Source organism: Epinephelus lanceolatus, chromosome 13, assembly GCF_041903045.1.
Source record: "Epinephelus lanceolatus isolate andai-2023 chromosome 13, ASM4190304v1, whole genome shotgun sequence".
Classification (NCBI taxonomy): domain Eukaryota; kingdom Metazoa; phylum Chordata; class Actinopteri; order Perciformes; family Serranidae; genus Epinephelus; species Epinephelus lanceolatus.
The window spans coordinates 25928851-25954836 of NC_135746.1; the positions used below are offsets into that span (position 1 = coordinate 25928851).

The 25986-nt window shown below is 40.9% G+C and overlaps 3 protein-coding genes across 4 annotated transcripts in view; 1 reads left to right on the forward strand and 2 right to left on the reverse strand.

Annotated features, from left to right (window-relative positions):
• Window positions 1-18092, forward strand: part of fmn1 (formin 1) — a 37645-nt gene extending 19553 nt beyond the window's left edge. For both annotated transcript variants that reach the window (XM_033648036.2, XM_033648035.2), the window contains 15 exons: window positions 1400-1461; window positions 1693-2405; window positions 3692-3833; window positions 4472-4559; window positions 5950-6011; window positions 6097-6185; window positions 6278-6407; window positions 6909-7055; window positions 7775-7834; window positions 9601-9721; window positions 14163-14255; window positions 15873-15924; window positions 16213-16362; window positions 17297-17378; window positions 17669-18092. In XM_033648036.2, coding sequence (XP_033503927.2) covers window positions 1400-1461; window positions 1693-2405; window positions 3692-3833; window positions 4472-4559; window positions 5950-6011; window positions 6097-6185; window positions 6278-6407; window positions 6909-7055; window positions 7775-7834; window positions 9601-9721; window positions 14163-14255; window positions 15873-15924; window positions 16213-16362; window positions 17297-17378; window positions 17669-17713 — 2036 coding nt within the window. In that variant the 3' untranslated portion in view covers window positions 17714-18092. The remainder of the gene's footprint in view (window positions 1-1399; window positions 1462-1692; window positions 2406-3691; window positions 3834-4471; window positions 4560-5949; window positions 6012-6096; window positions 6186-6277; window positions 6408-6908; window positions 7056-7774; window positions 7835-9600; window positions 9722-14162; window positions 14256-15872; window positions 15925-16212; window positions 16363-17296; window positions 17379-17668) is intronic.
• grem1a (gremlin 1a, DAN family BMP antagonist) lies at window positions 18093-19811 on the reverse strand. Its single transcript, XM_033647876.2, has 2 exons — window positions 19689-19811; window positions 18093-19548 (listed from the first exon to the last, which is right to left on the reverse strand). The coding sequence occupies exon 2, from the start codon at window positions 19538-19540 to the stop codon at window positions 19001-19003; it is 540 nt and encodes a 179-aa protein (XP_033503767.1). The 5' UTR covers window positions 19541-19548; window positions 19689-19811; the 3' UTR covers window positions 18093-19000.
• A 101-nt stretch (window positions 19812-19912) lies between these two features.
• Window positions 19913-25933, reverse strand: scg5 (secretogranin V). Its single transcript, XM_033647874.2, has 6 exons — window positions 25900-25933; window positions 25241-25466; window positions 24252-24401; window positions 23989-24101; window positions 21364-21417; window positions 19913-21129 (listed from the first exon to the last, which is right to left on the reverse strand). Exons 2-6 carry the CDS (start codon window positions 25464-25466, stop codon window positions 20983-20985), a joined length of 690 nt encoding a protein of 229 aa, XP_033503765.1. The 5' UTR covers window positions 25900-25933; the 3' UTR covers window positions 19913-20982.
• Between the last annotated feature and the right edge of the window lie 53 nt (window positions 25934-25986).

Below are 25986 nucleotides of genomic sequence, written 5' to 3' on the forward strand. Positions count from 1 at the left end.
AACATCACTGAGCTAGCTAACATTACAGCTCTATCAAGGACAACGCCCTGTAACGTTTATATCTCATTCTATCACAAGCGCGAGCCTCTCCAAAGGCCTAACACTACAGACCAGTCTCCTCAGAAATCTCTCTGGATGGGCACCATCAGTGTGTAATAGTGCCTGACGGTGTCAGGGGGATTTGCAGCTGGACAACAATGTAAGTTAAGGGGGGAAAAGACCATGCAGGGCAGGTAGAAGGGGTGGTGGATTGTTCCAACAGTCTCAGACTTTCGCCTGGGAGGCCAGTGTTCACTTCATGTACAGATGTGAAGTCCAAGCCTGTTATATTTTTCTAAACCTAACCACGTGCTTTTGTTGCCCAAACCTAACCACATGCGTGTTGGCTAAATGTAACCATGTGTGTTTGTTGTTGAAGGTAAAAAATGTCAATTCGTAGTGTTTATGTTGTATGTTTATTTTGAAAGACCGGAAGTGTATTTTAAAAAGACCCAATGCATTTAACAGGCTGAAGTTGACACATGTCCCAGAACATCAACAACAGACGCACCTAGGGTACCTTGCACGTCATATGTAGACGTGGATAGTCCATGACCAAGCAGCAAAAGGTTGGAATGAGAATGTGTTGGTGCTTTTATTTTGACTTGCGTCAGACTATGTGGTGCTGGTAAAGATAAATAAGTTGTCAGTCACAAAACTATTGTCTGCTTTAAAGGACAAAAGAAGGTCAAACACTATTTTAAGTCACAGCTGGTAGACAACACCGCAAACATCACTCACAGCTTATAAAAGGCATGATTGCCTTTTGAAAATGATTCTGCTTCCTTTGGATGAGTTCTCAAAGTTAAAATGATCCCACCTAATATGAGAAAGTGTCCACCTGTAGAAGACAGACAGAAGGTTTATTAAGGATTGTTTGAGCAGGGATAAACTGTGTGCTCCATGCGTACACACCCACAAATACACTTCCTGTGAATACAGTCGGGACAGTAAATACACTTTATGACTGACCCTTCAATAGGTGCAATCATCCATTAGCAGATAAATGTTTGCTTAAACAGTTTGTCCAAGATGCCAGAGAGCTGAGTGCCAGTCTGCACGCTGCTCTTACACGTGAGGCTCTACTGCCATCGTGTGGTCAGGGGTTGTATTGTCAGCACACCCTCAGACACCCCTCAGCCTCCTGCAGTGGTAAAACAAGAATTTGATTTGTCATGCAGAATCAGTCACAGCTCTCAAGTGTCTCTCAATTTGTTCGTCTAGCCATCCACACCAACGTACCCATCGTGGTGCAGAGAGCGCTCTCGGGCACCACAGCTGTAATAATGAACATCTGTTTGTGGTAGGTGAAGGAACACAAAGCTGTTGTTAAATGGTCTTCTGCTCTATTTCGTCTCAGAGCACCAGGCCGCTCTGCTGCAGCTGAAGAGAGAATGTAAAGAGGAGCTGGAGAAGTTACAGGTCAGTATGGAGCACTGCTTATCAAATGATGCTGATCCAGGTGTGCCGTGGGATTTGATGATAACCACACATTTTTATGGCAGTATTCAACTGGGCCTATACAGGACGTTATGAGTGAATTTTTAATTGACTGTATCAGTATGTTGTGTGCACCCATTTCCTAATAAAGAGGCAAACTCTAGCTATTTGCTGTTCATGCAATTGATAGTATTTCTTTAATATTATTTCCAGGAGGACTTTGGTCAGGAGCTGTCCAGACTGAGGGTGAAGAATGAGGAAAAAGTCGCCCATCTAGAGTTCACTCTGGCCGAGCTGCAGGCCGAACTCTCCCAGGTTGGAAACCGCCCTCATGGGGAACTCAAAGATGTCGCTGTATCAACTGCAGACGACTTTCTACAAAAATCTTTCCGTACAGTCTGCATCCAGACAGACCGGGAGACATTTGTCAAGACTCCTGAGGATGGAGAAGGTACGGGAAGAGTCTGCACCAGCCCTCAGCAGCAGAAGGTGACCCCCAAAAAGCTGGACCTGGCCTCTATCAGCCAGAGCCTGGCCAAACAGAGAGACGATACTTCCTCCTCATCACATGGCCACCCATCCCAAACTCTTTCTCCACCTGGAGCCACACTGCCTCCATCAGAGCAAGCTCCTGCTCCCTCTCAGACAACCAAAACAGACAACCTGCCTCCTCCTCCACCTCCTCCTCCACCCCCACCATGTTTGTCTTCGTCCATAAACCACATGCAGCCATCAAATGGCCCTCGACCACCACCTCCACCGCCGCCACCACCTCCTCCTCCATTTACACCAGGCTTGGCTCCCCCACCACCTCCTCCTCCAGTTGGGGGTTTCTTTATTGAAACACCTCATAGGAAACCAATCGTGGAGCCTTCCCGACCCATGAAGCCTCTTTACTGGACCAGAATCCAGATCCAGGAAAACAAGTAGGTTCACATCCAATAAGAACATCATGAAGAGGATGAAAATGTATCTCAATAAGTATTTAGACAATCATCACTGTATTTATCTGCAACTACTTCAATGATTCATACTGATTCATTGTTTTCGTCATTTTTCAAGCACAAATGCCCAAAATTCTATAGTTTCTGCTCTTCTGTTGTGACGATTAATTGTTTTTTTATCGTTTCATATTGTAATAAACTGAATATCTTTGGGGTTTTGACTGCTGGTCAGACAAAACAAAATGTCGAACATGTCACCTCTGGCCAAGGTTATTTTTGTTAACTAAAACTAAAAACTAAAACTCTATGTGAAAAAACAACAAAAACAGTTAACTGATATAAAAATAAAAACTGGACTTTAAAAAAAAGAAAACCGACTGAAATGACAGTGTACTTACAAAACTAACTATAACTAAACTAGCTATATAAAATAAAGAATATACAGGGAATCTCTTTAGCTTTGGTCCTTGTCACTTTGGTTAAATCTTTCAACACAAAAAGCATCAGGGGGCATTGTTAAATATGTATATTGAGATTTTAATGTCTACATGTCTGTCATAAAATGTTTTTGAAAAGGGCAAAGGTTTTTTTTTTTATATATTATCTATTCTGAACTTCTGAAAATCTTGCCCTTGACAACTAACCCCTACAGTATATCATAATTTCAAAAATTACTCTGAAACTAATATAAACTAAACTAAATATTTTTAAAGAATAAAAACTAAACTTAAATGAGCAAAGAAAACTAACTAAAACCAGCCTGATTTGAAAACAAGAATTAAAAACAAAATAAAAATACAGTATACTGTAATGAAAAACACAAAACTATCATAACAATGCCTTGGGCTCTACGAAACAGTGATGGCCATTTTTCCATTTTTTTTTTCGCACTTTGTATATTAAACAAATTATCAAGTCTAAAAGAATCAATTATTATCAGCAAATTTATTGATAATTAAAATTACCATTAGTTGCAGCCCTACACTAAATCTCTTCGTTGAACTCAAACACACATAGTCTTTTATAATCATGTAGAATCTACCAAAAATATCAACTCACTCATCACTGAAACAACTCCTTAGTGTTATTTTTATATATAGAGTCAAACTAACAGCTTTGTTAAGCTCTTCTTTATTGGCCTAATATCAGCAAACAAACCGATTCATCTTTCAACTCTGATCCACTCTTTTTTGTTTCCACTCTTTCAGTAGATTTTATAAAAGTGTAACAGATCAAAACAGAGACTGATTATGTTCTCTCTCCCTCAGGAACAACACACTGTGGAACATTTTAGAGGAACCAGATATAATTAACACCAGCGAGTTTGAGGATCTGTTCGCCAAAACCATCACACACACCAAGAGGAAGCCGCTGTCAGAGGCTTACGTGAAGAAAGCCAAGACCAGGAAGGTAACATAAAATTAAATATTTGCAACATGTCCACTAGAGGGGGTTGATGCCATTGAGTCTATACATGAGTGTTACTGTAGAAAACAGAGCATTATAACGTAGATTGAAACACAGTTAAAAGATATTTACAGTGGAAACAGTAAAGAATCCCCCATGTTTGAGCTCATGTCTTCCTTTGATTAAGGGGTTTATATTCCACTTACACCTGTGATTTATTTACTCTCTTTACACTGGAAGTATATTTTTCCACTGTTTGTGTGTCTGTGCACACATTTCCTCCCAAATTCTGATGATGCATTTGCAGGCAGAAAGGGCACCAGTGTTACAGGGTTATGTTTTTTAGTGCCTCAGAGGCAAAGTACAACATAAAAAGACAAAAAAATGTTGAAATATCTGAGAGACAACAAGAACTATTATTACCATTATAGAAAAAGAAAAAAAAAGATGTCATTTGTTCAAACCCGAGGTTACAAATGCGGGTGAAGCATAACAGGGCTGTGGTTTGTTTAGCTCCATCTTGCCACAGTAAACCCTCCACTAATGACTCACTAATGGTTTGTAGTGGTGAGGTTGTCATGGTAAACTGTGTGTGTGTGTGTGTGTGTGTGTGTGTGTGTGTGTGTGTGTGTGTGTGTCAGATCATTAAGCTGCTGGACGGGAAGCGCTCTCAGGCCGTAGGCATCCTCATATCCAGCCTTCACCTGGAGATGAAGGACATACAACAAGGTGAGTCATGGAGGGCTTTATTCATACAGTTGTGTTGGTACGAAGCAGCGTGGGTCGAAGTGTATTTCCTCTGTCATTTAAGTATTTTACTGATTACAATTTTTTCCTAAATAAGGTGTTTGAACACAGGAACATATTACTAAAACAGAAGTATTTCAGTATAATCGCTGCTGGAGCTACTGATAGCTATGGAGCAATATTAAATTTTTCATTTACATGCACCAGTTTCCCCCCAACTTTATTCAGTGTTTCCCTCCAGATACTTATTCTTGTCATGGTGGGAAAGCCTCTGAAACAGCTTTTAGACTCCCATTAGAATCACTATTAAAACCTCAAAGCATGTGTAATCAAACCAACATCGTCATATCGATCACACAAAATTAAAGGATTACAGTAAATCACAGAACCAGCTGTATGTTGCAGCGGCTGCAGCCTTCATCTGTAATAATTTATTGATCCCTGCAGGGAAATTATAATTCATTACAGTCGCTCCGATGTAAAGAATGGAGAATTACAAATAAAAGTATGAAATTAAGTGTGTAAATATAAAGCAACAAAAAAAACATAATGTAGAAATGAAATGTACATTAAAATAAAAATAAAATGTGCATTATGCTACCGTGTTTAACACTATAAAAATCTAAATATTAAAATAAAATTTATATTGTCACTGTGCTGAGGCTGTAAGTGTGAAAATGTAACTGCAACATACACATCAGTAGAATAAATCAACAACAGAATTAGAGTAAACACAAGACGTGTGTGCAGTTATGTGCATTGTGTACTGAATTGGCCTAATATATACACTCGAGGTGAAAAATATTGCACAGTTGAATAATTGCACAGAACATTGCCACAGTTAAACTATAGCACCTAATAGATTATTATAATTATTATAAATCATGACTTATAAATGCAATAGGCCCAAATGCCACTTTACTATCTCTAAGCAGCTGACACTCTGAGGGAGGAGTTGCACAGGTTGATGGCAACCTGCAGGAATGACTTCCTGTGGTGCATCTTGGGAGAATGAGTCTGCCATCGAATGCACTCCTGTGTAGACATTCAGGTAACCACAGCTCCCTGAACATGTTTAACTGAAACCCTGGCATCATATAAAATAGGATTAAAGGCTAAAACACTCACCACAATGCCAGTAAGACAGTCACACACAGCCGATCTGCACTGCTAATCCCAAACTGCCAAAAGTGCGGACACTGTTTCTCAGTTAGAGGGTTGGGTCCATGTTCCTCTGGAGATCTGCAGCTCTCTCTTTGCCTCTTCACTTTTGATTTTTCTTTTATTTCCTGGATATTTTGTATGTGTCCTATTACTGTTTTATCTCCAAATAAAATTTGACATGTTTGCTTTTTTGCTTTCCCACCACCAGCTGTCCTGGCAGTGGATCACTCTGTGGTGGACTTGGAGACCATTGAAGCCCTGTATGAAAATGTAGGTGTGACAGCACTCTTTACTGCACAAGTTCAACTGTATGTTTATGAATTTCTTATAATATATTTCATTGTCAATGTGTCAGAGAGCGCAGCCAGAGGAACTGGAGAGAATCAAGAAACACTACGAGACGTCAGAGGAAGAGGACGTCAAACTGCTGGACAAACCCGAACAGTCAGTATCTCATCTGCAACAGTTTAGAGACCGATTGTGTGTATGCTCTTCTGTGTGTGTGTCCTATTACTGTTGATGTGTGTTTGCTCCAGGTTCCTGTATGAGCTGTCTCAGATCCCAGACTTTGCAGGCAGAGCTCACTGCATCATCTTCCAGGCGACCTTCACCGATGGAATCGCGTCCATCCAACGCAAGCTCAATACAGTTTCATCTGTGTGTAAGGTAGGAACAAAATCACCTGACAGCATCCTGCTACATGTCACCTTTGTTAACATAATAGATCAATGCACTGTTGACATATGTCTATATCTATGTCTTTAATTATCTCCAATATCCCCACAAGTTGTCTGCTGTATACACTGTACATGCATTTCACTGATCATTTCTCCTTAAGCAGCACCTAGAGGATGCATGTCTGACTCCCTGTGGTTCAGTAAAAAGGTGTCAGGGTATTTTAGGTGCAAATACAACAGGATTTAATGTGTCTTCTTGTTCTGTCTGATCACAGTTGGATCAACCTGTGAATGTTCATTAAAAGTTTTTAAATGTTAAGATTTACAATCACTATGTACCTTTTCCTACTTTTCCTTCCTCTTCCTTCTTTGTAATTCTCATGTGATATGTGTTATAAAGTGTATTTGCATGTGCTTGGAGATGTGGAATGTGGAGGATCTGAGGTGTCAGCTGTATGTAGACAATCCTTTGTGTGTTTCCTGTTTTGAGGCTCTGCTGGAGAGCGATGGTGTGAGAGATGTAATGGGACTGGTGTTGGCTCTGGGGAACCACATGAACGGAGGCAACAAGACCAGAGGTCAGGCCGACGGCTTCAGCTTGGAGATTCTACCCAAACTGAAGGATGTGAAGAGCAGAGTAAGACCATGATACCTGATGGAAGACTGTAGTGGTTCCTATGAACTCGGGGGTTGTGACGTTAAGAACATTAAAAACTAGTTTTTGTAGGAAAATATTACATTTTCTATCATAAGTGAGCAAATAACTTATCCTATAGTTATCATGCTTTCCACAGTAATAGCAACACAATCAGAAATGCTATGTAAATTCTTGTAGTTATTGATGCATCTGCATTAAATGATATGTAGTTTAATTTCCATAGACCTGATACCTAATGCTAGAAAATGTTGCATTTATATCTCCATTAAAAAAAGAGTATTTTACTGCCACATCTTTGATTTATGTTCAACCTGCAGAGGAGGTGGCAGATCCTTTTTCAGCTCAGACCTAACCGCCTCCACCAATCACAGGGTGACATTATGTAGCCTGGTAGGCCACAGTCTGTGTGGAGAAGTCCATAAAACACATTCTGCAGCTTATAAAGCTCATTGCTATGATCCCATGGGAATACAAGTAAAGTGAACTAAATGAGTCCAACATTTTTCTCAACACATAGAAACTAGATTTGTTTTGTCACTCTCAGTGTTCTCATCTACACCTTGCATGCAATCTTTATAGAGAAAATACATTTTAAAAATGAAGGCACTGCGATATGACAGTGGGCTTTTAGCCTGCACACAAAGGTTTTCACTTGTGTACTGAACCAGTTTTGATGCGTCTCCTGCTTTTCTTCTCAGGACAATCGTATCAGCCTGGTGGACTACGTGGTGTCGTACTACCTGCACAATGTGGATAAGGTATTAGTTGCTCTCTTATTATCTCCATCAGGCTTAAACCTTGAGGAGAATGTGTTTGGTCGTGTGTGTCACGGACGTATAAAGAGAACTGGATGCAGTGTCTAAGGCTAAGCTTCGTTCATTCCTATCAAAATTGCTCATTGGCACATTAGGCCAAAAAATATTAGGCCGACTTCTGTGTGTAAAATTATCCAGATCTTGTCTGTTTGCCCAACATTGAGCCTAAATAGCAGGCACACTAGAGCCTGCTAACTCTAATGGGGAAGGTGGTGGCTGTGGCTCAGGAGGTAGAGCATGTCGGCCACTAATCAGAAGATTGGCAGTTTGATCTCGGCTCCTTAATTCCACACGTCTTAGTATCCTTGGACAATTTGCTCCCAATGGCTGTGTCATCAGTGTGTGAGTGTGTGTGAATGTCTAACTGAGGTGGCACCTTGTATGGTAGCCTCAGCCACCAGTGTATGAATGTGTGTGTGTGAATGGGTGAGTGTGACATGTAGTGTAAAAGCGCTTTGAGTGGTTGGAAGACTAGAAAGGCGCTATACAAGTGCAAGTCCATCCATTAATTTACCATAGTATGATTTAATAGTGCAGCTGTTCTATACATTCAAAATGTTATTGGACCACATGAATCATATCCTGTAAGTGAAACAAGTCATTTCATTGGGGTGTAATGCTCAAAAATCATCCACTGATTCACAGATGTCTCTTTCACAATGAAAGTCTATGGGAAAAAGTCTTTATAGCATCACCTGATGGACCCAGAAGATGTAATTACACAAGGCCACCATGTCAAATTGACTTAAAAGTCCCTGGCTGGGCTTAGTATGTCTGCGTGTGTGAGTGTGAGTGTGTGTATCTGTCTGTCCTCAGCTAATCTGGTATATTACTTGACCAATCAACCTAATACTTTCTGTGCATATTTATGACTTTGCTCAAGGACTTCTTGTGGTTGTGATGATTAAAAAACCTGTTTTGTTCGTCACTGACTGCTGACTCCTCACCCCTCTCAACCAGCTGGTTGGAACCTCAACAAAGTCATGTAGCAAAAGCATAGAGCAAAAGGCATTTCTGGAAATCATCAAGCCCTTCGTCTATTGCAGGTCATATTTCGACCTTTGTCATGGCTGTTAAACTGAAATTCGTAGAAAAGGTTGGTGTCATTTTGAACTGGAGCATCTGCAGATTAATTTCAAATCCTTTGTTATAATCAACTAAAGTTAGGCACAATACGAGAGTCAAATAAAGAACGTTTTTGATATCTTTGCCACCATCTTGACAGTAAGGGAGCTGGAAGGGACAATTCCACTGGGCGCAGCGTGCGCTGTGTAGAGTGGCTGCAATCAGCTCCAGTGACCGAAGTCAGATTGCTGGCACCGAGCGGAGATCTGCACTCGACTGTGCTTTTCTAGCTGACATTGTTATTGCTTTGTGTGTTTTACTCCATGAAGCTGATGCATTTGACCATATTGTGTATTTATCAAATTCATGGAGGGAAAATGGTTGATTGTGCTTTTAAAACCAATAAATGCAACACAAAATGCATTTTAAAGCCTATTTTGGGATCCTCCATCAAAAAGATTTGAAATCCTGTTTAATAAATTATCCACTGACAATTGTACACCTTTTCTATGTTGACTATGTGTTCGTGTATTGTCTTGTCTGTTTGACTTTGACACAGTAGTGTCGAAACTAAAATTGCCCAAAGAACCAATTCAGTCATCAGTTCCTGATTTAATTGCTGTGTTTTGAATGTATCCCAACAGAACGCCGGCACAGACAAGAGCATCTTCCCACTTCCTGAACCTCAGGACGTCTTCCTGGCAGCACAGGTCAAGTTTGATGACCTCAACAGAGACCTGAGACAGCTCGGACGAGATCTGACAAGTATGTGACATCACTACTGCGACCTTTATCTATTCCAGCTCCTTCTCTTGCAAAAAAAGAACCCTCAGGAGGAATGAATGCCAATCATCTTCTCCCCCTCTCAGTTTATGATATTGGACGATAATCTCCAAAACACTGGCTCCACTTTGAGCTTCAGCGCCCATGTGACTGGGTGACAGGAATAGTCTCGCCTTGTGGTCATTTTGTTGTGTGTTTTTGTTTGAAAACCTCAGCCAGGCTGTGTAACTCTATCACTCTGATTTTAAGAGGTTCCCACAGACGAAACCTCAGCCCAGTCTGGCAATGTTTTTCTTCAGACACCCCCTACCCCTCCACAACTCACCACCAGCCACTCAGTAACTGTTTACACTTATGGGCCAAAGGCCTGCTTCTTTTACCAAACTTTAGTTAGCTAAAGCCCCAGAACAAAAGATTTCCTCTCGTCTTTCTTATCCTTCTAGCCTGTTCTCTTCTCTCTCTAAGTGTGCCCATATGACGCCATTCAGCAGGGCCAGCCAGCTAAAGTCACACTGAGGACAATGCTTACGCTTACATGTGCACGATTGTGAGTCAGTGCATTGTTTTATCCCTACGTATATGAGTGTATTTGCCTGCATGTCACCGTGCGTGTATTCAGAGACTAGTCTTGCTGCTGATACAGGCCTGGCGCCTTTCAGATCCAGCTTCTAATCCTCATGCCCATCAGATCTCGCATCATTGTGCCTTTGTGCCCCTGTCGCCAGCGTAGGGAGACCATAGCTTCCCACTTATGTAATCTCCAGACCTCCTGTATCTCTAGTATCTCTGCATGGACCTCTGCAGAGATGCACGGATCCTTAACCTGCTGGGCTATATCGCCCAGGCTCCAGTGTGGCCCCCAGATGTGTGCCGCAGATAGTTTTCTTTACCTCTCAACACAGCTTTGTCTTATCGGCCTGTCTACCCAAACCACCGTGCAATCTGGATCGTCCCGCCGCAGGTACCTTTTGTTCTGTCTGTTTGAGCTGCCCTCATGCCTGGTTCTGTTGTTCCTCACTCTCCCTGTGTTTCTGTTTGGTCGGTATGAAATGTTTCCCAACACAGTTAAAGGGAGGTTAGTTTCTCTTCAGTCATCCGTGCTGACTGTTGAAGGAAGTGGGAATGGCGCAGCATTTTCCTGCTATTCAAAGGGCATATTATTCAGACAGTAAGATCACAATGTGCATACACTCTGCTCGTTACACACATGCACTAATTGGTTGAAGGTGGATGAAATAACACATCAGTAATGAGGAAAATATTGATATCATTCTCTAAAAGATGAACATAGCCGAGTGCAGAGCTGCTCTGCAACTCTGACTCCTCATTAAGAGAAACGCTGTGTGCATTTACACACGAGGAACAGCGTAACTTCACTGGTTATTTCAAAAGCTTAAAGTTTAATATTGTTTCCTCTGTCAAGTTTGTAACTACTGTTTTTAATTTTGATGCTTAAATGTCCCACAATATTTGCTGCAGGGACATTACCGCTTTTACTAAATTAATCTCAGCAGAAAACCCCTCGCTTCTCCAATTTACCATTTCCACTGTTTAAATAGCAGTAAAGGAAATGGGACATGTTATGCCCAAAGTACACCTATGATTGGTTAAGGGACTTAATACAACCCTTTTGCCCCTTGTGCCTCACTCATTTAAATAGGACCAAATCCTTCAAAACAATCACTGTTGTGACTAAATTGGCTAGCTTTTTTCCCAGTATCATTTCCGTTCCCTTTGCTCTTCAAATTTTGCCTAATTTTGTCATTTACTCGCAATTGCATTGGAATTGGCTTAGGTGAAGATCTGTCTTCATTTTTCTGCTTATGAAGCAAGTTACTTGGTACATTTTTGGCTAATATAATGCAAAATATAGCTTGAGAAGCTGTTAAGTTTCCTTCCTGAAGCCTTTCTGCTTACTCTAATGCACTGTAGCCAGTGTTTTGTATGATATTGCTGATTGATGAGGTGACTGGTCTAAACATACCATGAAATCTCACCATGAAACCAAATCACTGCTTCACCCTCACATCTGAAAGCACCACACTCCACATCAGTCGGCTTTGTTTATGTGAAGGTCTATAACCCTCTTCAGTCTGAAATAAGCAAACTTCTGTCAGACACAAAAGGCAGACAAAAGAAAAAAAAGGAGAGAGAGATACCCGCCTCCACAGTTTACACAAATCCTGAATGAAAACAGTATTCTTTTGTAATTTTATCTGGGAGATGTTGATCGAGCGTCGGGGTGGTGGCGGTGGTGGTGGGGTGCAGGGTCTCGGCTCCCTCTGCAGCCTCTATTATGACTGGCTCCGCAGACTGGCTCCTCTGATCCACTGATTGGATGCAGAGCAACATGGAGCCGCAGACTGGCAGAGGAAGAGAGAGACAGAGAGAGGGAGGCAGAGAAGGACTTTGCAGTCGCCATCTCTGAGTAAATCTCAATAAGTGATATCTAAAAAGGAAGTGGTGCTGATAACTTCATGCTGGGGCACAGGTGGAGCTAGTTTGACTCAGAACTCTCTCTGTCTCTCTTTCCATTCATCATATTGCAGTTCAGTCAGGACCACTTTAGTCAAAAAAAACTATATTTCCATTTGCAGTATTATATTTGTTGGTATAGATCTGTTCTGGGGCCTCGCTGCCTTTCCTCATGCTTATGCAGAAAGCCTAAGGTGGAGAGAGCACACCTCTCTGCCCTTCCACGTGCCTACATGGAAAGCCTGAGGCAGAGGGAGCAAACCTCCCTGCCCTTCCATGTGCCTACATGGAAAGCCTAAGGCAGGGAGAGCAGCAGCAAAGACCCCCAGGAACAGAACAGAGCCAGCATCAATGACACAGCATGAAAAGGGGGAGCTGGGGTGGAGGCAGGTTGCAAAGCGGCTTGCAGAGGAAGCAGCAACAGTAGGCAGACCAGAGCAGTTTAAATAGGGCACCCTGAATAAGATTTTCTCATTTGTTGGATAGAGATGAATCATGTGATCTATCAGCTGACTCCCTTCCACCAATCAGCTGCTCCATCAGTTGATTGGCTGTTTGAGATCAGCTGATGTAGCTGGGATGTGAGCTGAGCTTGACATCATGTCCTGCCTGAACTAACGCTATGCTCAATTTATTGGTTAAAGCTGCAAAATACTGTGGACTAAACTGTGCTTCACCAAATAGGATCTTTTTCAGTGATGCTGACTTTGGTTTCCACTGTAGTGGACCCACAGGTGGTCGTTTGAGTAGGTCCCCAATTAAATCTGATCAAATGTGATCGAAATGCGATCAACTTGATCATCGATCATCTTGTTACAATGCAGTGTTAAACCTTGGGTCATGGCATTCATGTGGATGCCTTGTAACATGCACCACCCACCAAAACACCATTTAAGAGCTAGTACACCCCTCATGGCAACAGTACTCCCCAGTGGCAGTGCCCACCCACAGCAGGACAGTGCACCATGTCACACTGCAAAGACTGCTCAGGAATGGCCCAAGGAACATGACAAAGAGCTCAAGGCACCAACCTGGCCTCTAACTTTCAGATCCCAGTTCGATCAAGGATCCGTGCCAGTACTCTATGGATCCTGTGTCCATGCCTCAACAGGTCAGAGCCAAGTTCGATCAACAGTGGGGCCTTTGACCATGGCACTGAAGTCCCCAGTGCTGCCAAAACCACTACTATTACCTGGCAAACTGCTCCACAGACAATGAATTGGGGAAGATGTTCTAGATCAGTGGTTCCCAACTGGTACAGCCATGGGGCCCAGATTTCTCCTTAGTCATTAGTTCAAGGTCCACACAGTTTAATATATTCAGCATCATACTTGTGTTTGGCCATGTTGCCAAGCTAGTTTGGTGTCTCTTGTCAGGCAGCTGTTAGTCACACACTCTACAGCAGGAAACCATGACATTACCATTACCAAAAGTGGGTCGTGGGTCCATTCAGAATGGACCCACGACCCACTTTTTGGAAGTCGACCCACCAGCTGGGAGTTCTTCATGACACTGAGAGCACCCAGGTGAATGTTCAGAGTATGTGGGTACATTTTCTGTTTCAGAACTGAGAACACTACAGTAGAATAAAGCTCATTTGGGTATAAAAAAGAAGACAAACATTCTGTGGGTCCACAAAACCAGGCTCACATTCATTGTCTATGGAACAGCTCCAGACTTTATACTTGATGACATCACAAGTTTGAGACGTACCTCTCTGGTTCCTGGCTTTAAGACAGTAGCTCAAGTTCATAAATATTGATTGAACTTTCCTTGGCCATGGAAATAACACACTAGGATTCTTAAGTAAGGTGGTGTTCCCACATTTTCTCTTTCCTCCACAACAACACTTTGTCTGTTCTAAAACATTTAAATTTTACATAAAAAGAAGAGTGAAGAGCATTTCTCCATTTTCTGAACCATTCTTGTTTCTTTTTCTTCCCCTCAGGATGTGAGAAAGATGTACAAAATGTTTGCTCCGATTCTCCTGAAGAAAACCTGCAGCCATTTAAGGACAAGATGGAGGCTTTTGTTCTCACTGGTGAGTAGTTACAGACATATATTGTTCAGCTGCAAACCTGTGAGTGTTACTTTAGAAATACGAACACGACATAAAGACACAAGACAATGACTTCATAGTACCAGCATCAGTTTACTGTGTTCAACCAGGTATATTTCTTTCTGGAGATGAAGAGTTCATTATAGGTAACACTGAACAATACTGAAGATATGTTTTTACTGATTTTATATTTAAATACAAAGCAAGCAGCCGGTCTAATTTCAGGAACCTGTCGACTCCCCTTCAGTTTAGCTCTGAGTCTCTTTGTCCCTCTTCCTATTCCATGGAGTGTCTTTGGTATCTGTGTGTGTTTGTAGAGGAGATAGGATGGATTCAGAGTAAAGGCTAGACACTCAGATAGGGATCGGACAGATTTGGCAGTGACTGAGAGACTCCTGCGTGAGACACTCAGGCAACTGGGAAATATTCATCCAAATAACTGATGTTGTAAGATTTTTATATTGCCCAACTCAAGATAAATCAGAGGGAGTCCTGCGTTAGCAAAGAGCTTCCTGTCCCCAGTATTTGAAACAGCACAGATGCATTATATTTGTTTTGAATATCACATTTTCTGCTTGTAATGAAATGTGACATCAAAGCTTCAAAGTAAAGCAAGTCAAGAGTGTGCTTGGACCAGGAAACACTAGACTTATGTTAGATCTTTTGCCCCTCGTATCACAAGTTGTGTTTCATGTGAAATGAAGTGCATTCAGAAAATACTCTGACCCCTTTCACTTTTCATTTTGTTAAGTTGCAACTTCATGCTAAAATTGTTTAAATTCATGTCTGTGAGATCAGCAGTTTCTTCAACCTCATGGTTCAGTTAGTGCTCTAATTGTGAGCTGTGAGGCCTTTATATAGACAGGTGTGTCCCTCTCTAGAGCATGTCCAATCAGTTGAATTAATCCCAGGTGCACTCCAGTCAAGGTGCAGAAACACCTGAGAGATGATCAAAGGTAACAGAAGGCACCTGAGCTAAGTTTAAAGTGTCAAAGGGCCTGAATACTTATGTGATTGTGATATTTCTTTTTTTTTTCCTTTTTAATAAATTTGCAAAGAATTTGCTTTGTCTTTATGGGGTATTAAGTGTGGATGAGATGAAAAAGATGAATTCAATTGGTTTTGGCATGCAACATAAGATGTGAAAAAAGTGAATACTTTATGAACTCACTGTAAAACTGGACTGTGTGCATTTAGACATAATTTCTACCATTTTTGTCATCTGGAACATGTGTAGTTAGTGTTTTTCCTCTTAAAATGCAATAGGTGTAAAATATAACATGTTTCAAGATGTTTTTAAGACAAGCATCACAATAAAGCAAACAGAGAAACTAAGTTTTATAAGAGATTGTGTCTTTATTGAAAATATATTTCGTTAAGTGGTCGTAAAGTTGCAGCAGCATAAAGTCAAATAATTTCTTTTGCTTTCAAATTAAACAGACCAAATGGTCGTCTGGCTCCATTTGACAAGGTCATCTTCATAGAAGAGATATCTATTGTATTCTCTATTGGGATAATGGATGTTTAAGATATAATCTGTTTTTTGCGAGGGGTTTATCTGGCTATAACTTAAGTATTTTTTCATCTGTTCCTTTGCAGCACGAAAAGAACATGCAGAAGCTTCCTATCAGTTGATGTCTGTACAGAAAAGGTTAGAAAACTGGATCATGCTGGCTTGTAATTTTGTGTGCATCATACTAGGTTTTAATTGAATTTGTAGATAAAGTTAAGTGTCAACCTGAGCAGCCACAAACCTGCTTACATTATGTTCAGAAAAAAAAGTTTTTATAGCAACAGACTGTTCAGCTGATACCAACTGCTGGTGGAAGATTAATACCTACAGTAACATAACATCTAGTTCAAGTTAAGAGGCAAATCAGCATTAACTTCATCTTGGTTTATTGAGTTTTAATCATCTCTTTTTATACTCACTGTTCAGTTTTCAGGACTTGGTTCTCTACTTTGGACTGAAGCCCAAGATGGGAGAGAAGGATGTGACCACCAGTTATCTCTTCATGCTCTGGTTTGAGTTTTGTGCCGACTTCAAGGCCAGGTGGAAAAGGGAGAACAAGACCATCTCTAAAGAGAGGTATCAGAGAGCTCCCTGTGCGGGTCAAGGAAAGTATAAAAGAAGGATGATCATGACACCAGTCACAGCATTCGAGGAGTCAGACTTTAGTGTCACTTCTGTTGGAATCAATAACCCATCATATCTTGATGTTGTTTTAACTTTGACTGAAAAATCCTTCCACCAGATTAAAACACACATGTGCATTCGTTGAGGCTTGAGATGCAGCTGCAGGACAGAGCCATGATCTGCTTGGAGACCAGTAACAAGGAAAACAAACTCACATATTTAGATAAAAAACATCTGTAGGCATTATGTAACTTATGTTTTTTAATTTGGTGGAAAAATTTCTCAGTCCAAGTTAAAACAACAAAGATATAAGGGGTTAAAATGTGATTTGCCTCTAATAGAACTGACACCAAAGTCTTGCTCCTTGAACACTGTCACTCTCATCATGACTATTCCTTCTTTCATATTTTCCTTGGTGCATGTGTATCTCTAGAACAGAAACTGCAAATAATAAACCTACCATAATAATGATCTCTGGAAAACCCTTTGGACAGTCCCAGAACTGTGCAGGTTGGTCCAGTCAGCATCTCTCAGTAAATGCAATAAATAAAGAAAATTAAATTAGATTAAAAACAAAAATGTAAAAACCCAGCCCAGTCCATAATGTCTGTGACAGATTTGCAGACAGTGGATGCTCTGCCTCATGCCATTGCTGTGTCTTCAGGAAATTTCAGTTTCTTTTCTGGTTTGATTGAACTGAACTTTTATTGACTGACTGACCTTATTTTATTTATTTATTTACTTTCTATACATGGTGACAGAACAAACATGACCAATTTTCTGGTTGATACATTGATTTTTTTCTCTAAAGAACTGAATTACTACTTTACATGCCTTAGTCTTATTAAGCCATTGAACCAATGAACTTGATTCATTGTTTTTGCAGATTAAAAGAGGCTCAGCAGTCAGTGAAGAGGATCACATCAGAGAAGAAGGTGGAGACCAGAAAGATCAACCCCAACAGTCTGGTAAGACAAGATTCAGTACAGCAGATACACTAAAGAAGAAAAGAGATTTTACTCTAAAAACACACCTCCTTAACCAAATTTTGAACATGCATATTCACAAATATGCTCAGATGTCCACGCTAAAAGTGTCTGAGATTGTACTTAAATGCCCCCAATTAAAGTTAGTACTGAAGACACTGCGGCCAGAGAAAATCCAACACTTTTAGCAAAACATTATTGTGTCATGGAGCTTTGAATGTGCAGTGTTTGTGCCTCCATTTATAATACTGATTATTTCTTACTCCCCACAGAAAGAGAGACTGCGTCAGAAAGAAGCGAGCATGTCTTCAACATAAGAGATTTATAGGTGGCTGATACACCGGGATCATTACATCTTCACAACCATCCTCACTATGTTTATCCAAGTGGCTGCGGACTATGACACGAAAACCATTATAAATAATAAAAATTGTTGTTACTTTTACCAGACAATAAAGAAATCTTTTTCATCATTCACTGACCGTTCTGTCATATGATCTGCTACCTACAACTGTACTTTAAAGATTTAAAAAAGACATAATAAATGTGCAGTATTTAGAATATAATATTAAAAGTGTACACACTGTATTTATATTCTTGTACTGAACTTTCTACGCAAATTATTTGCATTCATTTTGACGTCTTTAATCCTCCTAGAATATTTTTTCTATGAATAAATCACTGATTAGCACATAATTGATTTCATAGCTTGTTTTATTCACACGCAACTTTACAATACACGATACATATATTATACACAGTCATAAAATGAAGTGGCATTCAGCAGTGCAGGTTGTGAAAAAAATCTCTATATCATGATCAGCTTTATATTCCACACAGTGGAAACAATACAGTCCTCCCAGGCCTTTGAAGATGTGTTCTTATACACAAGTGCTGTACATCCATTAGCCTGCGTGTCTGCAACAAATATATGACGTGGTAAAATGTTACAAACCAGCCTTCGTTAATCTTAAACACTCTTACGTTTTGGGTCATCAGTTCACTTAACTAAACCCTTAACTTTGGTATCATCACCGCATCTAAAACTATCTGACAACACATTCTCCAAATCTGTTTACACCTAAAACAAACTTGACTGAATGACTGATAAATAACAAGAGTCTAGATATCCTCTTAGAATTTGGATATGTTAATATCTTAAGTGTCTTTTCTTGCTTTTAAAGGCTGTATTACAGTAAAGTGACGTCATTTTCTGAGCTTACCAGACTGCTCTAGCTGTTCTGTTATTTGCCTTTACACACTTAGTCATTATATCCACATTACTGATGATTATTTATCAAAAATCTCACTGTAAATATCTTCTAAAAGCCCAAATATTCAACCCTACAATATCATTGCAATACCGATATCGCTGTATTGGGTAAAAAATACCGCGATATTTTCTCCATATCGTCAAACCCTATATATTATATGAGCATCTTCTTTCCATTAGAATGCTAAAAAAGGCTCAGGTAGGTTCCCCAACTTTCTGTTCCCACCTTATTCTCACATGTCCTTTAAGCAAAATACACTTTCCTTTTCTTATTTTTGCAAAGCTGCACTTTCCTCCAGTGGAAGTGGATATTACTGATCTAGATGCGCATCTAATCCGTGTCTATTGTCGTGCAGCGGCACTGCTTTACGCGCTGGATCCGTTTCTTCCTGGTGTTGGGTGTCTGACCCGGGCAGAACAGGGTGTAGGTGACGGTGCTGAAGGTTTTGGGTTTGCATGCAGAGCAGGACTGAAACGCGTCTCCGTCCTGGTAGTTATGCCTCGGGATGTAGAAGGAGTTGCACTGTCCGTAGCAGAAGCGGTTGATGATGGTGCGGCTCAGGCAGCCCTCCTCCTGGATGGTCTGCTTGAGCGGCTGCGTCTTGCACCAGTCCAGCCGCAGGTAGCGGCGCTCCGTGACGTGCAGCGCCTCCTGACTGGACTCCAGCACTTCGTCTGTGGAGGTTACAGGTCCAGACCCGCGGGATATTAGTCCAGTGATGGCGGGTTGTTGGCATCTTTCCGAGTCGTTTGGGCTGTATTTGTTTGGGTGTGGGAAAGCGCCTTGAAAGGTGGCAGCGTCTGTGCTCCACAGCGGAATGAGCAGCAGCGCCAAAACTGCTGCAGAGACCAGCACAGATGGTGTCTTCATCACTGAAGCTGAAAGGAAAAACACAAAAGTCAGTCATTGATGGAGAGAGGTTTACGCACGGCTTTTACGCGCGCATTACGCACCAAATAAGCAGCAGGATAATTTAGTAGTTTCACAAACAAAAGAATCTGTTACTAAGTTGAGTTACCTGTTGTTTATGTAAGCTCCTCACAAGAAAACTGTATCCAGTCTGTCAGTTTAAAGCATGTGTCTCTTCTGCAGGTCCTTCCTCCTCTGTCGTGGCTTTATGACTGACACACTGAGGGGCTTTCTAAACTCTCTTGAGCTCCAAAGCTTCAGCAGAACACGCCCCCAAACCCTGATCCCTAACTTTATCTGTCTGAAAGGAGGACAAAAAAAAAAACTCCAAACTTTGTCAATGCAGATAAGTCGTTTATTTGACTTTTACAGAACAAAAACAAAACACAAACATTTCTTGGCTAGGTGAGGTGACACATGACAGAGTCAGTGCTACAGCCTGTACAGACGCCTATTACTGTAGCACGGTGATGAGAATAATCAGAATAAGAGCTGCACTAATTGCCATGCTACAGTGACGTAGATCACAGTCAACCTTTACATGACAAAGCAAAGCTGCTACAGGTCATAATTAACTTAACAAGAATATGATTTGTATTGAATCTTCGCCTCTGAAGACACAAAGGTGATTAACTGTATCAACACATAGAAAAATTAAACATCAGGGTGTGAGTAAATTGCTCTCTGTACAGTCGTGATTAATTATAACTTTCTCATTTAACATTCCAACAGATCAATATATCTCTATACAGCCTCTTATTATAATACAGTTGTAGATATGCTGTACACTGCCAGTCAAGATTTTAACACTTTGTATTTCAGCATTTTGGGGTAAATGGTCAAATCTCAGGCAATGATTCTATGTAAAGGTTGCCATTATTGTTTATTATGGCAACAAATTTGACCAATTTTAGCAACGGTAACAAGCTCCAAATAGCTAGGAGAGATTAAAAATGCATACCAAACAAAAGTTCAGGTGTCAGGAGGATATGTTGGCACACCAATGAACCACTTAAATGTTATGTAGCAGTGTTGATATAATATTAATTTTCAGTGGCAAATGGGCTTTTCTGGTCGAGAAAAAAATGATTTTCTTGCCATGTCACTGGTTAAAATATGCATTTCCTATTGTTTGGCCGGCGACTCCTTAAATTTTTCACAATAAAAAAAAAGTTTCCCCACCCCTGTTCTAGACTCATTAATATGATTGTGATACAATAAAAAAGTTATCATTTTTTGCTTAAATTTTCTCTGCTTACTATTTCATATTTCACAGTACTTGCACTGAACTCACACATCCATTGCTTGTTAACCAAAATGCTTCAATATGCAGTGTTACAAACTCGTATCTGAGAGTATACTTTGAGTGAATGAGTATACAGTGAGTGTTGCAGTGCAGGAGTTTAGGTGGAGGATTTGCTGGCAGCAGAGACCATCGGCGCCTCTTCTTTCTCCTCCTCCTCCTCCTCCTCCTCCTCAGAGAAGTGAGGTACAGATTTTTTGGCGACCACATTGTCCAGCCTCTGGCCCATTAAGTACGGGTTCACACTCTGCAGGGAGGCAGAGAAATATATATTAATACAGTAAGTACATAAAGAGTCTGATTAAATAGAACAATCTGAATAAGAAATATTGAATGTGGGATTCTTAGCTTGTTCATAAAATATCACTTCACATCTAAAGAGTTTAAGAGCCCATCGCTCCCTTCAGGGGTAGATGTCTGTGTCGGTGATGTGGTTTCTCAGACACAATACAACACAGGAAACAAACAACAAAAACGATACCCTTTTTCTTCTCTTCGGTCCTCCCTTCAGTTTCTGGTACAAAAGCTCCTTATTCTGAAAGGACACACACACATTGAATCATGTCTCCATTGTTTCACAGTCTCTCTGCTCCTAAATTACAGTCAACAAATTGCCCAAATGCCTTTACAGGGAATAAAAACACTCAAATGGGTGATTTCTTAAGGGTCAGACCAAGATACAGGAATGAATCCATGCAAATCAAAAACAAGTTTTGTTTGATCCTTTAAATGGCAGAAATCTTGTCCTCATTTTGTGAGCAGACCGCGAGACACCAAACTGAGACTGCTTGTTCCCATCATCCATTTCTCTCTTTCAGATGTTAGACAATGAAACTAGAATACATTATCACGCTGCGACACCGCTCCATGCTCACACTTAGTCACTTAGTCTAAAAATAAACATCTGAACACTTGTATAGCAGTCAGAACCAGTGGTGTAAGGTAGTTATGAGGGCCCCAGTGCCCAGAGATTTGGCATTGAATAACATAAACATACAGTACAGGCCAAAAGTTTGGACACACCTTCTCATTCAATGCGTTTTCTTTATTTTCATGACTATTTACATTGTAGATTCTCACTGAAGGCATCAAAACTATGAATGAACATGTGGAGTTATGTACTTAACAAAAAAAGGTGAAATAACTGAAAACATGTTTTATATTCTAGTTTCTTCAAAATAGCCACCCTTTGCTCTGATTACTGCTTTGCACACTCTTGGCATTCTCTCGATGAGCTTCAAGAGGTAGTCACCTGAAATGGTTTCCACTTCACAGGTGTGCCTTATCAGGGTTAATTAGTGGAATTTCTTGCTTTATCAATGGGGTTGGGACCATCAGTTGTGTTGTGCAGAAGTCAGGTTAATACACAGCCGACAGCCCTATTGGACAACTGTTAAAATTCATATTATGGCAAGAACCAATCAGCTAACTAAAGAAAAACGAGTGGCCATCATTACTTTAAGAAATGAAGGTCAGTCAGTCCGGAAAATTGCAAAAACTTTAAATGTGTCCCCAAGTGGAGTCGCAAAAACCATCAAGCGCTACAACGAAACTGGCACACATGAGGACCGACCCAGGAAAGGAAGACCAAGAGTCACCTCTGCTTCTGAGGATAAGTTCATCCGAGTCACCAGCCTCAGAAATCGCAAGTTAACAGCAGCTCAGATCAGAGACCAGATGAATGCCACACAGAGTTCTAGCAGCAGACCCATCTCTAGAACAACTGTTAAGAGGAGACTGCGCGAATCAGGCCTTCATGGTCAAATAGCTGCTAGGAAACCACTGCTAAGGAGAGGCAACAAGCAGAAGAGATTTGTTTGGGCCAAGAAACACAAGGAATGGACATTAGACCAGTGGAAATCTGTGCTTTGGTCTGATGAGTCCAAATTTGAGATCTTTGGTTCCAACCACCGTGTCTTTGTGAGACACAGAAAAGGTGAACGGATGGATTCCCACTGTGAAGCATGGAGGAGGAGGTGTGATGGTGTGGGGGTGTTTTGCTGGTGACACTGTTGGGGATTTATTCAAAATTGAAGGCACACTGAACCAGCATGGCTACCACAGCATCCTGCAGCGACATGCCATCCCATCCGGTTTGCGTTTAGTTGGACGATCATTTATTTTTCAACAGGACAATGACCCCAAACACACCTCCAGGCTGTGTAAGGGCTATTTGACCAAGAAGGAGAGTGATGGAGTGCTGCGGCAGATGACCTGGCCTCCACAGTCACCGGACCTGAACCCAATCGAGATGGTTTGGGGTGAGCTGGACCGCAGAGTGAAGGCAAAGGGGCCAACAAGTGCTAAACACCTCTGGGAACTCCTTCAAGACTGTTGGAAAACCATTTCAGGTGACTACCTCTTGAAGCTCATGGAGAGAATGCCAAGAGTGTGCAAAGCAGTAATCAGAGCAAAGGGTGGCTATTTTGAAGAAACTAGAATATAAAACATGTTTTCAGTTATTTCACCTTTTTTTGTTAAGTACATAACTCCACATGTGTTCATTCATAGTTTTGATGCCTTCAGTGAGAATCTACAATGTAAATAGTCATGAAAATAAAGAAAACGCATTGAATGAGAAGGTGTGTCCAAACTTTTGGCCTGTATTGTACATATTACCCAGCAATCATGACTGCATGTCTGTATATACAACAAACGCCAAAGACAATAAGACATTTTAATTTAATTTAACAGTTTTGATAGTTGATTTATAGTTATTGAATAAGCATATTATTTTGTTATAAATGCTAAGGTGGCAATCACTCAGAAGGGCCCGTTCTCCACTCAACACATCGTTGGAGGGCCCATTCTCTCTATGGTTCCCCACCTCAACCAGTGTAACCTGCACTGCCTGTATTTACGCCCCTGTTCAGAACACACTCTCAGTTTGCTTGAGAGGGTTGCACTTCCAGTATTTGATGAGATGTAGCTCATATTTCTATCAAGTTTAAATAATTTATTGCATGTTTCTTTGAACAAAAGCATTTGCCAAATGAATATAATGTTTTTAAAAATAAATAAATAAACTGAATAATCCATTCATCCATCCATCCACAGTTAGGAGGAAGATTACAGTTCTACTCTGGTCTCTATTCTCTGTACTCACCCACTTGGCCAGGGCAGGGTAATCGTGCTCTGGGTCAAATAGGTGCTGGTGTTTCTGAAACTCTTTGCTGAACTCGGCTGTGTCCGGAGCGTTTTCCAAACACCCGTCTGCTCCTGTGAATGAGATGAGGTGCAGAAAAAAAACAGCAAATAAATACAGCACAGAACACCAAGGACTGGCACTGTGGAAGCTTTAATGGCAGCATTTGCCCTGATTATTTTCACACCGAGACATCAGTCTGTTTCAGTTTGAGGACTCTCTACCTGTCTTCCCCAGAGGACAGGGGTTTGGAGGGTCTGGGTACCCGTGATCATCACTGAAGTCTTTGGGAACGTTGTCACCGGTCAACTCGGCCACAATGTTGGGGATGTTGCCAAAGGGGCCGAGGTGCTGCAGCCCCTCGTGAGCACCACCTTGTGGAGGATAACAAGCACTACTATCACTATAAAATGACAGCAACAGCACCAGCAGAGAGAAAAAGCTTCAAGAGCAGTACTGAGGAATGAAACATTAACACTTTTGTAAATGTGATACATGTCACAACAGCATCAGTTCTGGATGACAGGATTAAACCTTAATATTGATTAATAATATTACTTACATGCAGCAATTGAATTGGCTTAAATAAATGACAGATATGCAGCTATTTTTTATAACCGATGAATTGTTTCAATCAAAATTCAAGCAAAAATTCAGCACGCAAAAATTTGAGCATTACATAATTTTCTTTGTCATGTAGTACATTGAATATCTTTGGGTTTTGGAGTGTTCGTTGACCAAAACAACATGAAATAAAACCTATATGTTCTGTTTTGTGGTTTAAAAGCAAAAAATAAAGTTTAAAAAAGTACATTCAACATAAATATAGAAGAAATGAAGTTGGACAAACAGAAATACATATCACTAATAGAAAACTGACCCAGTTTGGGTCCATTTAATGGTAGAAATATATTTTGATATCACTGTTTGGGTTGTTCAGTCAGAATGAGGAAGAAAAGGAGCAAACTAATAAAAACAGAAATGAAATAAGTACACAATTAAAACCGAACATACAGATAAATAGAATACACCTAAAATAATAAAGAACGTGTGAATCAATACATGTTACATAATTGATGCCTTGTGTGTTTGCCAAACACCCTGTCCTCATATCTTTTAACATTTGATCTTTGTCTTGGTTCAACCTGGTTCGTCCACTCTTAATGCTGCTACTTAACATGCTATTAAAAGACTTAACATGCACCAAACCCACCCTGTATGCTCTGAGGCCCGACGATGTTGGTGGCCTGGTGTGCGGGATACTCCACCCTGGGCCGAGCGATGCCCAGCTGCTCCATGACGCCGTGCAGGAGCCGCTGGATGTCGGCCTCAGACACCTGGTCCGCCGTGCGGGGGCTGCGGGCTGGAGCCCTGCCGAGCTGCAGGCACAGGAGGAGGCCGAGCAGCGATAACCGCACCGCCGAGCTCATGTCTGTCATCTGTGAACGACACACAAAACACAATAGAATCTACTGTACAAAGGATGGACAGGCGGGTAATGGTGAACAAACACAGCTGCAGTTCCTGATAGAAACATGACAGGCTAATTAGATAGAAACGGAAGATACAATAGGCCTATGGAAAGAGTGATGACATGGGGCGCTTAATGTTATTTTTTATGGCTAATAGAAAGCGTGAAATTGTCTGTCAATACAATATAAAGCCTTGGTGCGCCACTCACTGTGTAAACAGAGCCAAGGCCGATGTAAATAGTCTATAAATAGCCTGCATGATAGGTCTATTCAACAGGAAAATGCCGTACGTCATAATAAAATCTGTATTTAATCGCATTTATTTAGAGACATGTGTAATTTTATTGCTAGAAAACATCACAAATGACCCAAAAATTAATGTCAGCGTATTTTTTCTTACCGTGTCCGCGCGGATGGAGGGACCTGCCTGCTGCGCGAGACCTTTGTCAGGCTGGACACAATAAAAACGTATACTTCCGCTTTCCAA